The sequence below is a fragment of the Athene cunicularia genome (genome assembly GCF_003259725.1).
Source record: "Athene cunicularia isolate RWA chromosome 2 unlocalized genomic scaffold, athCun1 chr2_part1, whole genome shotgun sequence".
Taxonomy (NCBI): domain Eukaryota; kingdom Metazoa; phylum Chordata; class Aves; order Strigiformes; family Strigidae; genus Athene; species Athene cunicularia.
This window is the reverse complement of record NW_020799095.1, coordinates 6,885,861-6,900,242: the sequence shown is the minus strand read 5'-3', so window position 1 is coordinate 6,900,242 and position 14,382 is coordinate 6,885,861. Positions and strand designations below refer to the sequence as shown.

The 14,382-nt window shown below is 35.5% G+C and overlaps 1 protein-coding gene across 4 annotated transcripts in view; it reads left to right on the top strand.

Annotated features, from left to right (window-relative positions):
- ATP2C1 (ATPase secretory pathway Ca2+ transporting 1) overlaps positions 1-14,382 on the top strand; it is a 65,254-nt gene extending 50,872 nt beyond the window's left edge. For 3 of the 4 annotated variants that reach the window (XM_026843179.1, XM_026843178.1, XM_026843180.1), the window contains 11 exons: positions 2,153-2,309; positions 3,584-3,754; positions 4,756-4,853; positions 6,126-6,176; positions 6,970-7,136; positions 8,736-8,804; positions 10,458-10,574; positions 11,216-11,363; positions 11,992-12,087; positions 12,947-13,088; positions 13,931-14,293. In XM_026843179.1, the coding sequence (XP_026698980.1) occupies positions 2,153-2,309; positions 3,584-3,754; positions 4,756-4,853; positions 6,126-6,176; positions 6,970-7,136; positions 8,736-8,804; positions 10,458-10,574; positions 11,216-11,363; positions 11,992-12,087; positions 12,947-13,088; positions 13,931-14,067 (1,353 nt within the window). In that variant the 3' untranslated portion in view covers positions 14,068-14,293. Of the gene's footprint in view, positions 1-2,152; positions 2,310-3,583; positions 3,755-4,755; positions 4,854-6,125; positions 6,177-6,969; positions 7,137-8,735; positions 8,805-10,457; positions 10,575-11,215; positions 11,364-11,991; positions 12,088-12,946; positions 13,089-13,930 lie in introns of all 4 variants that reach the window. The other variant, XM_026843177.1, reaches the window with a different exon arrangement.

The following is a 14,382-nucleotide window of genomic DNA, read 5'->3' as shown; positions in this document are numbered from 1 at the left end:
GTTTGATAATAGACACAGTTTTAGTTCCAAGCTCTGGAGTGCATATTAAGAATCACAAGAAAGTCTTTCAAAAAAAGACATACTGGGAGATTATTTTAAGTATTTGTACTGGGTCTGGCTGAATTGGAATTGGTTTTCCCCTATAGCAGCCCTCATGGTGCTGTGTTTTATGCTGGGAGCTGGCAGGGTGTTGATAGCACCCTGGTGTTGTGGCTACTGCTGAGCAGTGCTTACACAGCACCAAGGCTCTTTCTGATATTTCCCCCAGTGGGACGGGGTGGGCAAGATCTTGGGAGGGGACACAGCCAGGACAGCTGACCCAAACTGACCAAAGGGATATTCCATACCATATGACATTTGCTCAGTATAAAGCTGGGAGAAAGGAGGAAGGGAGTGGGGTCACCCTTGGTCCTCCGAGGCAACCACTACGCGTATTGGAGCCCTGCTTCCTGAGAAGGCCCGACATCGCCTGTCCATGGGAAGTAGAGAATAAATCCGCTTGCTTTTGCTTCCGCACGTGGACTTTTGCTTTGCCTTGCTTATATTAAAACTGCTTTTGTTTCACCCACAAGGGTTAGTTTATCTTCTTTCCCCTCTTTACCCTATTGGGAAAACAAGGGGAAAAGGTGGGGGGGGGAAGTGATAGAGCGACTTGGTGGATACCTGGTATTTAGCCAGAGTCAAACCATCACAGTATTTTAATATCTGAGACTTTGAATGTATACCTGGCTGTTTTATCTTCCTTCTCCTTCCTCCTTAAACTTCTAAAGCATTTCTGCTATTCTTCTGTGGTTTCAGTGCTACATAGTTACATAATGAATTAAGACCAAAAAGGTGCATTGGTGTTCAGTAGTAAAATTTCTTGTTTGAAAACACAGGTTTTTTGGTTTTGATGCAGACAGCACATTTCCCAGTGTTGACAGATTTTATTGATGTCAACAGTGTCCTTGGATTATCAATACAAACCATTCTTTAACCTCTTTTTCTAGCTTCTGGTGCTTTCACATACATATTTTTATTCATACTCCATTTAGACCAATCTCGGTGTTTTTGCTGCAAATGCTGATGTAGTCACTGCCAGTCTGATAACTGGAGCCTTCTAGATAGTATGTGCAGCAACAGACCTTATTTTGGATTTATGGAAAATTTCCTAGTGTTTCTGACCTGAAAAAAGGCTTGCTGACAGTGTTCATGTATCACAGTAAAATCTTTGCTTTGGAAAAAGAACATTTAATTCATTTTATCTGTGTGGATAATATGGTTGTGTTATCCTTGTCTGTATAAAGAGTGGTGAACTGAAATTGCTATATGATTTTCATCCATATAAGGATTTACTGTGTCTGTATTTTGGTATCAGCATTTTTAAGATTGTTGAAAAATTGGTAACAGTTTTAAAGGGAGCATAAAATATTTGAAGGCTGAGAGAAAGAAGTTTTAGAAACTTATATTAGCTTCTAATAGTTTCTAAAACTTCTATTTGTGAGCTGTACTAGTTAAGCCTATCAGAAAGATTGAGGTGACTACTGCGCATAAATACCTTTACAGGGAGAAAATAGATATATTAAAAACCAGAGATTTTTAGTTCAACAGTAGAGATCAGAATCAGTGATTGGAAATTGAGCTGAGGGAGCAATTGTTAATGGAAAAGGGGGGAAAGGATGAGTTGATTTAGCATTGGAGTTAAGTGTTCAAGGTAAGTGGTGGATGCTCAGTCACTTGATACCATCAGGGCTAGATATCTGGAAGAGTTGTTAGGCATGGTACAAGGATACAGGTGATTTTTAATGACCTGTGCAGCTGGTCAGATGATGAAAAGGTCTTTCAGGTCTAATGTTCTGTGTAGGTTTACTGTCTGTCCTTTGTATGGCCTCTTTAGTCTGTAAACTGTGACCTGCAGTCTAATGTGTATGATATCTACTGAAATGAGATATTGATTATTAGCTTGGTGCTCTTGACATTACTATTCTTGAACATGCACTGTATAGAGATGCTTAAAAGAATAAATTTTTGGGTTTATAAGTGTAACTTTGATTTACATTGTGTTCTAAAGACTCTTCAGTACAGATATGATGTTCTTATGTGGGTGTGTGCTCGTGTGTGTATTTGTATATACATACATGCATGTGTGCACAACAATTCTTTTTTCTTTTAGGACAAACCTGAAGTTTGCTTTATGAAAGGTGCTTATGAACAAGTCATTAGGTACTGTACATCTTATAACTGTAAGGGGCAGACCCTACCTCTTGTTCAGCAACAGAGAGAGCAGTACCAGGAAGAGAAGACATCTATGGGCTCTGCAGGACTTAGGGGTAAGGCTGATTCAGTGTCTCAAAATAACTTTTTTATTTTTTTTAAAAAAGTGGCACTGCTTATTGTTTAAAAAAAACCCCAAAACACTAGAAATTTGTTTCTTCAGTAAGTGCCACAGGATTGTTTAGTTTTTCTTTAAAATGGAGGAGTGGAAAAACAGGTGCTGTTGCCTAAGGCCTGTATAATAGCCTGATTAAATTGCAAAGGGTGAGAAAAGGCACTGCTGGTTCCTGTCATCTCTTGCATGTGACCATAACTGAACAGTACATTACTGCCTAATAGCTTCCATATCTTATTATAGATGTCTGTGGATTTTTTTTTTTAAACATGATTGTGTTTATTTTTCTATTATTTTGGCTCCTGGTACCTTTGAGAATTAGTCTAACAAAACTGATTGCAGGTCATGAGATGTCAGTAGAATTACTTTTTATGTTGATAAGGTACGTAGATTTTTAAATATAACTGAAAGTATTTTTCACAAGATGATTGATAGGAGGTGATTTGTAGGCAAGCATTATATATGGCTGGCTTGCTTTGGGCTCTGTAAAGAGATCTCTAGGCTGTTAAGTTCATCCACAACTTTTTTTAAGGTAGGAGTACTGTGTGGCTCAGGAAGATTGTAAATTGCAAATTATTAGAAACTGAGAGCATATGCTGGGAGTGATATCTCTGCTATTTTGTTTGGACAGTCATTCTTTGTGTCTGCTTCAGACCACTGACAAAATAATGTAGGGTAATGGTTTGGAAAAAGTGAATTTGCTTTTTCCTTACAACTCTAATGTCATTTAAATATATTTTAATTAAGATTGCTACTGTAAAAGACATTCCAGAAAATATTCAGCATATACTCAATGAAATCTGCCTCTCTAAAAGGAAAAAAAACTTAAAAAAATAAATTAACTAATCCTCCCTTTCATCCTCTTGCATAAAAGACCATGCATGCACAGAGAAACCACAAAGCTATATGCCGTTCTCTTTATACACAGTGAAAGTATAAACACTTTCATCTGAGAACAAATAGGAAAGTTATCTTTAAAACCTGGAATATGTATGTTTGGTAAAAAGACAACTCTTTAGAAGAAAGGAATATACATAAGTGGGCTATTCTGAATACTCACGATAACAGACATTGCTACCAAGGTTTAAAAAAAGAAAATTGCAATTCCCTCCCTCTGCTTTATTCTGGCCAAGTAGTTTAATATAGTTGTTTTAAATGCTGATGTAAATGTTAATTTCAAATCCTAACTGATTTTTTTTCTTTGTCTCCTAAAAGTTCTGGCCTTAGCTTCTGGTCCTGAGCTAGGGCAACTGACTTTTTTGGGGCTTGTGGGAATAATCGATCCTCCACGGACTGGTGTAAAAGAAGCTGTAACTACACTTATCACGTCAGGAGTTGCAATAAAAATGATTACTGGAGATTCACAGGAGACTGCAGTTGCCATTGGTATGAATAGTCCACTTCATTTAAGTTTTCTCTTGTTTTCTGTTTTGGCAGTGCCTAGCTAGTTGTTGTGAAGCATGGGTATTAAATCTTTTAACATTTGTGAGTTCTGTATATTGGGTTAACATATGGCAGTGAAATTTGGAGGAAAAAAACCCAAAACTAAAAACCCTAGCCTGAAGTGATACTTCGGTTTCAGCTTAAACTATAGTTTTTCTTACTTGGTTAATGTATGACTTCTGCTGTTTGAGACTAGGTATTTTCTTATTGTATTTTTTTATAAAATATGCTTGATTTCTGATTCTTATTCTTACACCCCCAACACCACCCTCCTTACCCTCAGCTTTGGATGGCCTGTCTTAAGACAACAGGGGAGAAACTAAAATAGCCAGTGACAATGGGTATTTACGATGAATGTGGCACTTCAGTATCATCCAGTACAGTTTAGTCAAAGTACTTTTTTGTTTAACTACTGTTAATAAATATTTAAACAAATTATTTAACTTACTTTTACAGTTTAATACATTAAAGTACTTTAGCCAGAATATGAATTCTTTACGTACAGGATGATGAACAAAAAGTTGAACATGCACGTTAAAAGTACACCCCCCAAAATAACAGTGCTTTCTCAGAGGGTGGCTTTTTCTTGTCTTCCACATGTCATTTTTCAATTTTTGTCTGGTTATTTTTGAACTGTCACTTCTTTAGAGAGGACTGAGCTCTTGTGTTTATATGGTGTCTGATACAGTGAGGTACAGACCTTTAGACTTAAAAAGTCTAAGGAAATAAATGATTAGAATATACTTTGTAGAATGTTTGTTACTCAAGAGTTCAGATCATTTACTCCAGCATACTGAGTCAGTAAGGTGTTAAGATGTTCTGCTCTAGGCATTTCAGATCTGAAGTGTTGCAGACAATAGTAGGCTTAAAAAAAAAAATAAATGGTTACTTAAAGTTTTAAAAGGGTAAATTATTATAATGCCTTTTTTATTATTTATTTCCAGCTAGTCGACTAGGATTGTATTCCAAAAATTCACAGGCAATCTCTGGAGAAGAAATAGATGATTTGGATATTCAGCAGCTTTCTCAAATAACACCAAAGGTTGGTTTTGATGTGCTACTGACTGAAATGCAGTAAAATATATTTTGTATTGAGATTTTTTTTCTCTGTGGAAAGCTAGAAGGTAACTTCTGAAATGCAAATAATATGGTTTTAATAGAAATGATACAGGAAATTACTAGAGGCTTTTAGTACGGAAACACCGAAGCGGTCTCAGATCGAACAAATATCTTTCAATTTGGCACATGACCATATGAAAATTTAGTTTTTTCAACTCTCATGGCTATCTCTTTAGTGAGTCTATTACTTTTGTCTCCTAATGATTGTTTTTTACCTTTCAATGCCTGCATTGGAACTTTAATTTTGCCACCTCACTTTCAGTGAGCATCACATTTTATTTCTTTGAGTAGCTCAGCTCATATGTGTTTGTGTGTATATATATATATATATATAAAAAAAATGCACCTTACAGTTTGCATGTTCAGACAGTCCATCCTTTTGTATTTCATAAGAGGAGCTGTCTGTATTTTTAATGATTTTTAAACGATCTGAGGTCAGTGGTTGAGAATTTTGAAAGGGTCTATTAAGTTAGTGCTTAATACTTTCTAGTTATTAAATAATTAAATGTATTAGCCAATGTCAAAATTGTAAATGCAAAGGCAGAATCAAATTGAGGTTCAGGCTTGGCTATGTTGCAAAATGTGTGCATGAAAATGTTGCTCTGTTTGGAAAAGACTGCAAAATTAGACTGCAGTATGCTTGAGTCTGTAAGTGAGCCAAAAGCCAATATTTACAATCCAGAAATGTGCATGTCAGCTTTGTGTCTTTCCTTGGTGACTCAAAGACGAACTTAAAAAAAAAATAATTATGTAGCAAATAGTAATTTTTGGTTTATTTGGTAATACTCGTTCTTAAGGGCTGTCCACCTTCAATAACTGAAATAGCTACAGATTTACTTTGTTCAAGTTTGGCCTGAGACCCAATTAGTTTTCTAGGCATTTATTTAAAATACTATTAGGAGTTGATTATACAATCACTAATAAGATTGTTATCTGTAATCAGAAAGTTTTTAAATTGTGTATTCTATTTTGGAAATAAGTGGCACCGACTTTGTTTACCAGAACACACTTTGAATCTTCTCTGGAAGTAATGATTTCACTCTTAAAAACAGCTCACTGTTGCTTCAAGTTTAGAGCTAACAAGAATACAGTTGGCCTGTGATAGTACATTTTTTTTAATCATCTAGCTTTATTGAATCCAGCGCAATTCTTTGTTTCTCAAATTTTCACTACTACTTCATTGTGCTTTTAACAGGTTGCAGTATTTTACAGAGCCAGTCCCCGACATAAATTGAAAATTATAAAGGTATGTCTTACTAGAGGCTCGAAAGCTGGACTGCTGCTATGGGTACTGTGCCTTTACTTAAATTGTAATGTGCTACAGTTTAAGATGACATCAGAAATGCATTTTGTTTGAAAGTGAAGTGTATTTGAAAATATTACTTAGAAAAATGCGTAGTGCCCACAAGGGATAGGCAGCTGCTGGTAGGCAACATCATGGGTTTCTTCTATGTAGGGAGCTGGGGGTTGATTGAGATTGTGTCACATTGCAGTTGAATTGACTAGGAACTTGAAAGAACCGTATTTCTACTTCTCAGAACAAGATAAAAGAGCATGCATTTCAAGCCATTTCTGAGGTAATGCTCTCATTCAGAAGTTAACAAAAGAAGGTAGCAAAGAGGGATGTAATCAATGTAACAACTGGAACAATCAGAAAAGCAGCAATGAGGATAAGGAAGTCAAACATTGAGACAGTTGGAATATATTCAGAATTATAAGAGGGTGATATTAGAAGTATCTATAAAAGACGTGGGTTGTTTTTTTTTTCATCTAAAGTTATTTAAAGACAGATTTTACATACCCTAGCTTTAAAATTTAGGCTGTCTGAATATATGAACTGAAGTTTAACCTAAAATCTTGTCTAAAAATTCATCAGAATACAAACCGCTACTTTTTTTTCCTTTAGGATTTTACAGTGGAAATTATAAAAAATTGGGGTGGGGGGAGGGCTGGGCCAATGACACTGACCACATATCTAGAATAAGTTTATGGGAAGGGTTATTTCAATCCCTGGTTTAAGCTCTTTTCCCTTTCTTTAGTCCCTGCAAAATAATGGTGCAGTAGTAGCTATGACAGGAGATGGAGTAAATGATGCTGTTGCTCTGAAGGCTGCAGATATTGGTGTAGCAATGGGACAAACCGGAACAGATGTTTGTAAAGAGGCAGCAGATATGATTCTCGTGGATGATGATTTTCAGACAATAATGTAGGTGGCATTTATGTACATACCTTGTGCTATATAGTTTTAATGAAATACTGCCTGGGTTAAAAACAAAAAATTCCCTGAACTTGTAAGTGATGTAGCTGTTAATGAATTCTCCACTAAATCAGGAGAATTATCTTTATGGTGATTACCTGTATTATCCTATTAAAAAAGAGCTGGGAACATAATAGTACAAGGGGCAACTAAACATTTCTGTCTTTTTATGTATCTTAATAATAATATAAGAATGTATTTACATATTTAGACCTTTTGCAACTGTGGTCTTGTCCATAGATTAGATGTAAGTAACAAAGAAGGTTGTGCGTGTATATGCTCTAAAAACTAACCTGTATTTCTGCTTCTACAAGTAGAATTATGGTGGTAGTATGTTTGGTAACATAACTTAGTCATGAGTCTAACTGTCAGTGGGATTCATCTTCACTTAATTTCTTACTTCAGAAGCATAAATCTTATGTAAAAATGAGAGAGCATTCCTCTTGATTTAAAAAATTTTACACTGTGCTGTTTGTTTTCAACTCTTTAAAATGTGGTAGTGTTTCAGAAAAGGAAAGGAATATAAGCTATTTAAAATCACAGGTGAAAATAAGTTACCAGCTATTTGTTACTTGTTCATTTTTTGTCTTGGGTGACTTCAAAGAGAGCATAGCTAAACTTAGTTTGAATTTAATCCATCTGGCTTTTGAACGTAGTGGTTGTTGGCAGAGCTGGACTGCTGTCTAGTGAGAAAGCCTTCTTTCTGAAATTATGCATCAATCTTAGACCACCTCAGTTTGTCTGAAAGTATGACAACCCTTGGGAAGAGTGAAATGTAGAAGTACAGTATAAGAGAATCTTACTACATAGGTAGCAGTATGTCAGAGGATGATCTGAGAGTTAAAAGGTTTCCGTATTAATTCAGCCAACAGCAATGTGCTGTTGTGAAAAAACAAGAGAAGTGAACTGTTTTAAGATACTCAGAAGAGTACATAGGAAGGACATCTGTGGTAAGTACTTGGGCTTGATGAATCTTTTGCTGGAATACTTTATCCAGTTTTGCTTACTTAGGAAAGTGAAAAGAGTGGTAAACACTGGGGGGATGGGGGGCAAGTATGATCTTTCCATTGTTTTATGTCCTCCCCCTGACTCCTTAAAAATTACAGAAGGGATGCTGATTAGTTGTTATTCTTGGCTATTGGGGGAATGGAAGAAAGAAATCGGTTTTATTTGCAGCAGAGTAGACTCGATTTAGGTATTGAAAACACCTCACCACTCTAATTGTGATAATGTGCGCTAGAGGTTGAGGAGATGATCTATACGCACTTTCTTCTGGTACAGTGAAAAGGTGATGGTGAATCTTGAATAAGGAGAAGATTTTACTACTGACATTTCATTTTAAAGTTAGGCAGCTGGAAAAATAACTGTTGTGATTAATCTCGTAGTCAAGTTGAAAAACAGTGACTGCCAAAGTTATGAAAGCACCTCAACTCATTTGTTTCTTGATATTTGTTTTGTTGCTTGAAGTAATAGCTTTTTTGTTCGTTTTGAGCTTTTCTGGCAGTAGTCTTTTTTGTCTAGTGATGTAATCTTTATTTTTAATTGCAGGTCTGCAATTGAAGAGGGTAAAGGCATTTATAATAACATAAAAAATTTTGTTAGATTTCAACTGAGCACGTAAGTTTGAAAAGTTGACAATATCCGAAGGTTCTAACTACATTGTGAATGAATCAAAGCATCATGAAGCAGATGCTGCATAAATTCATGTGAACATTATAAATTTTGTGGGGGAGATGCTGATATGCTATGCTTTTTCATTTCCAGTATTTTGTATTTGGTGGCTTGTTTCATTTTTAAAGAACCCGAAAATAGTGCAGTGAACATACATCTAACTGTGTCACAGTTCTTCCTGTTAAGATGTGAAAAGTCAGTAACAGAGGATGAAGAGGAACAGCCTAGCTACCTTTGGGTCCTTGTTTAAAGGAGAAGTTAGTAGTCATTCTCTCCTTAACCAGCATATGTATATCAAATGGAGGAAACCAGGGCAATGGGAGGTTAGTTTCTCTGAAATCCATATATTTGTTGGTGGAATGAGTTAGCTCTGTGAAGCTGACTTCCTTTTCTTGCATATAAGGATCCCTGTGCTAACTACATCATGTCTACATAAGACAAGCAGACAAGAGTTCATTAAGCCTTAGTTTCTAAAATTCTGTGAAATTCAGGAACATGATTTTCCTCTTCATAATGTTGTTTATGTACTTTTTGGAAGCCTTCATGGCATTTCAGAGGGGTTGAATAAAGTTGCAGAAATGAAAAAAACACAAAAACCCACCAAAACCCCACAAATTCTGAATAATCCCACCCCCACCCCCCAAAACACAAAAGCAAAAAAAATCCCCACCAAAAATCCCCCAACACAACAAAACTCAGAAAACACTAACATCTTAAAACTTTAATAGAAATTGTAAGAAGTGTCATAATACCTTCAGTCTTGACTAGTGTCCTGCATTGGTAGAAGACTAAAAATATGCTTCTGAAAAATAAAGAAGCATAGGTATTCTAGGAAAGTGTACTTGCCTGTTAGCTTTGGGAATGGTAGCCTCAGGTTTTTGATGAATGTGATGAGTTACCCTTTTTTTTTCTGTCCCTCTTTGCCTGAAGAACATAATAGGGTTCAGTAGAGCGCTAAATTTGGAATTAGACTTGCTCTCTTGCTGGTTATGAAACCACTTAATCTTGCACTGAAAGTAATTAGTGCATACTTGTTTAGAGAGTTTTCTAATACCAAGCTTGCAACCAGCTGTTTTCAGTCTTTTGCCTGTCCTTCTCATCTTCCTACTAATGAGGGGTGGTGTAGGTATTTTTAGGAAGCTAGGGTAGTACCTTGTCTTGACTGATTAGCCAAGCTAGTAACAGGTGAACAGAGTGGTGGTGTTTAGATCAAAAGTGTAAAAGCAGTTTGTTTTTCAAAACCATGTTTGGAAGTTCTGCTTCTGGTACAATGAAAGTATAGGACCCAGTTCCCCAGTAAAAAAAAAAAACGGGTAAAGGCGAGTGATAACTCGGAAATGTTACCTTAAAGTTTGGAATGTAAGTTTGCTGTCTTTTGATTGCCAGAACAATGCTGTTTAAAATATGGATGGTGTCAAGATGAGTATTCTAAATGAATTTATGCTCTACCTTTAAAGTTAGGCTTATGTCAGTCATGATTCACACTGTCAAAATCTGTATCTACTCTTAAACAGTTGAAGTGTTGATTAGAAAGTAGCTATCAGTGGATCTTCAGAAATGTTCCATGCTGACAGTTATAAAAATGGATTCTTTCAACAGGAGTATAGCAGCACTGACTTTAATCTCACTGGCTACATTAATGAACTTTCCTAATCCTCTCAATGCCATGCAGATCTTATGGATCAATATTATTATGGATGGACCTCCAGCTCAAAGGTAATTACTTTAAATTCCATTAGAGGTCTGTAGTCTTTTTGTTTCTGCAAGGAAAATGGTTGCTCATAAGGAAACTCTGAAGTGTTAAACTTCAGTGAAATGTTTCCAAAACAGAAAGCTTTTTCTTTGAATTGAAGTGTTTACAGTATAGTTCTATGTTTGTTCCTTTTGGCTTGCTTTAGTACCTAACAATGAGGGCACCTTAAGATCCATGGATATGCCCATGAAGCTTGCATGCAGGATTCTGGCTTCCTTCTGGCTTTTTCCTCTAATCTTCTTCACTGCAGATAGATGGCAGAGGGAGAGGCGAAAAGGAACTAGCAGTAAATTCCATAGCTAGGTTGATCACAGTAACAGAAATGGGGAACATAACTCATATTGCAGCTTCCTTTAAAATCAATATCTGGTAATTTTAATACTGTCATTTATTTATGGACTCCCAAAGTGCTGTGTTACAATGTTGCCTGTTACTACTACAGATAACTCAGTTTTCTGAGAGTGCTTATTTGAATGAGATAATTGTTAGGCTGTAGAGAGATGATTAAAATCTTTATTTCAGCTCAGAAAATCTAGCCCTTAAGTTAGAAGCAGTGAATTATTTTTATGATGATAAAAATCTAAGATGCTCTTTTAATTGTAAGTCTTGGAGTGGAGCCTGTGGATAAAGATGTTATTCGGAAGCCTCCAAGAAATTTGAAGGACAGCATTCTGACCAAAAACCTGATTGTTAAAATACTGGTTTCATCAATAATTATCGTGTGTGGAACACTGTTCGTCTTCTGGAGAGAGGTATGACAAAAATACAAAAATTAGAGCAGTAACAAACTAATTTAAAAGAAATTCATTTTGTACCAGCAGTTGGAATTCAGAATTTGTATGAACTTGGTCACAAGTTTTGTCTATGCTTATTTAATGATCTACTCAGCTAGCAGATTAGAGAGGAAGATTTTTTGAAGTAGTTGTTGAAATGAGGAATACTGCATTATTCCTCAATCTCTGTTTTAACACAGACTTTTTCAGGTCCCAAATCTACTTGGGAAACTTGGCCCATAGAAGGTAATTGTACAGATCTTCTAGCCAGACTACTATGAAACGGCCATTTGACTTTCTTTTCTCAGTAGAGAAAAATGTTGTTTGAACTTTTGGTAGTGCATCATAGAATTCTTGGTATTCCATGTGCTTGCATAAAGCCTCTTGTTTGTCAAGAGGCTTCATTTAATCATGCCTTGGAATTACAAATTGTTATAAATTACAGGTGCATAATTTTTGCTATATGATTTATTAAATCAGCTTGGAGCAAACAAGTTGCTTTTGCTGTCATTTACTAGCTAGTAGAACTTGAATTGTTGTAATAACTTCGTTTAGTTGTGGAGAGTTTCAAGCATGCTAAAGCCATTTCATTTTCTTTTTTTGGCAGTTAAGAGACAATGTAATAACACCTCGGGATACAACCATGACTTTCACCTGTTTCGTATTTTTTGATATGTTCAATGCTTTGAGTTCTAGATCTCAGGTAAGTGATTCATATTGTCCACAGTATTTACACAATAAGCAGGATTTACTTTGAGGGAGGATCTTGCTGTGTTTGTTTCAAATGTGAGGTGAATCTCCAGGAGAACATCTGCTTCAATTTCATATATTTACTAAGTAGGATTTCTTAAATTACAGGTAATTATTAGTTTCCTTAATTCGCTTATGTGATGCAGAGCTGGTAGTAATGCTTCTGTCCTGAAGCAAGGAAATTTTTATTAAAAGATGAAGCGTGATAGTCCTTTGTATTGCTGTGTATGCTTGGTTGTGTTTTTTGTTGTTTTTTTTTCTGAAGAATCTGTCAGTCCGGTATCCTTGCCAGAACCTGAAACTTCTTGAAGGCCTTAACTTTTTTATTCTGTACTCTAAACACATAATCCAAGGAAAATTTCTTAAACTTCTTTTTCTGTCTATTTTTCTTTTAAGGAAGCAAGTCTGAAAATTTGTGCTAGTTGGAGAAAAGTACAGTGCTAGTGTACATTGCTAGTATACATTAATACATTTACTCTAATTTGCAGTCTGTTTTCTGATGTGAATTGTCAGGGTCAATGAAAACATTTCCTTCTAGTGTAGAGGACACCTTTTAATGCACTGTACTTGCAGAAAAGTGAGCTCAATATATAAGTTGTTGACTGTGAAGACGAGATTTGTCCTCTGTTTACCAGAGAGAAAATGCAATTATCCAGAACAAGTTCTTGAACAGGCTTATCTAAAAGGTCAACAATAACTTTTCACATTTTTTCTAAAAGCCTGGATGAAAAAAAAATTGTAGATACAAATTATTTTTACTATCTAGATGAACCAGATTACACATACAGTGTAATGTACTGTTTATTTTACAGACAAAATCTGTGTTTGAGATTGGACTTTGTAGTAACAAAATGTTCTGCTATGCCGTCCTCGGATCTATAATGGGGCAGTTACTGGTTATTTACTTTCCTCCACTTCAGAAGGTTTTCCAAACAGAGAGCCTGAGTGTCTTGGGTAAGAACAGTTCCCTTTTCAAAATTGTACATTAAGGATTAATTTGTAAATGCATTAGCTTATGGTTCTATAAGAGCACTTGCTAGCTGTTTGCATGCAACAGGAATAGAAAGCCTGCTGACTTTTTTTGGAAAAAAACCACCACCTTTTAGATGTTTTCTTTGGGAACCATGATTTAAATGCATCTTGTACACAACTGATCAGTGCATTTAAAAATTTCTTAAATGCTTATATATATATTGGGCTTTTAATATAAATTTTGATGCAGGCAAAACTGAAGCATAGAGTTTACTGAAGTTTTTAAAGCACTAAATCTTGCTATTTAGCAAGTTCTTCCTTAAATATTAAACGTTTATCTTACTTAGAAATCTTGATCCTTTATTAAATAATCAGCTGTATTATTGTAGGATAAGTAGACATGAGGATTTTAAGAAGCTATAGATACATAAAGCTGTTTGCCTCATCAAGACATTACTTCTGCAGTTTTCTGGAGGTAAAAATAAAAGACTGTAATGAAATACATGTTTTTATGTAATTCTTATTGTAGTGTCATTTTGAGTATGAAGGTAATTGTTTCTTAGTGTTCTCTATTTTCATAGGTGTTAATAAAAATAGGGTTATGAAATACTTTAAAAGTTTTGAAATAGCATGCCTGTATTTATGATTTGTGCATAAACTATGTATATTAACCTTCTGGTCCTGCAAAAATGGCTTAGTTTCTCCTGAACTTACCCAATGATTGGGAGACAGTTTGAAAGTCTTGTAAGTCTTGTTCTTTTGTAAGGCTGCCCTTGGTTCTTAAAAAGGAAATTTAAAAAGGGCTAATAATTATCTCTTCCCAGATTTACTGTTTCTTCTGGGACTCACTTCCTCTGTGTGCATAGTGACTGAGATCATAAAGAAGTTTGAAAGAAGTAAGGAAAAGATCCAGAAACGTGGAAGTTCTTCTTCGTCAACTTCGTCTTTTCTTGATGTATGATGCATATTGCATTCTTTTGTTTGCAAACTTAGGGACTGCTGTCTAAAGATTTAGGAGAAAGCAAAACAATATTTGGAGGATAAAGAAATCCTGAGGGCTTTTGACAAGTCCTTTGTTTCACTGGCTAATGATGAACATTCATGTTTCAAGACTGTTTAGAATTTGACTTCCAGCTGTGGGAGTAACAAATGACATTATGCAACTTTGGTAACGTTTTTCCTCAAACATAAATTTACTTCTGAGATTGAATGGGATTTTGTGTGTGTGGGGGTTAATTTAAAGAAAGATCTAAGCCCAAGTCCCATTTTCTGCACT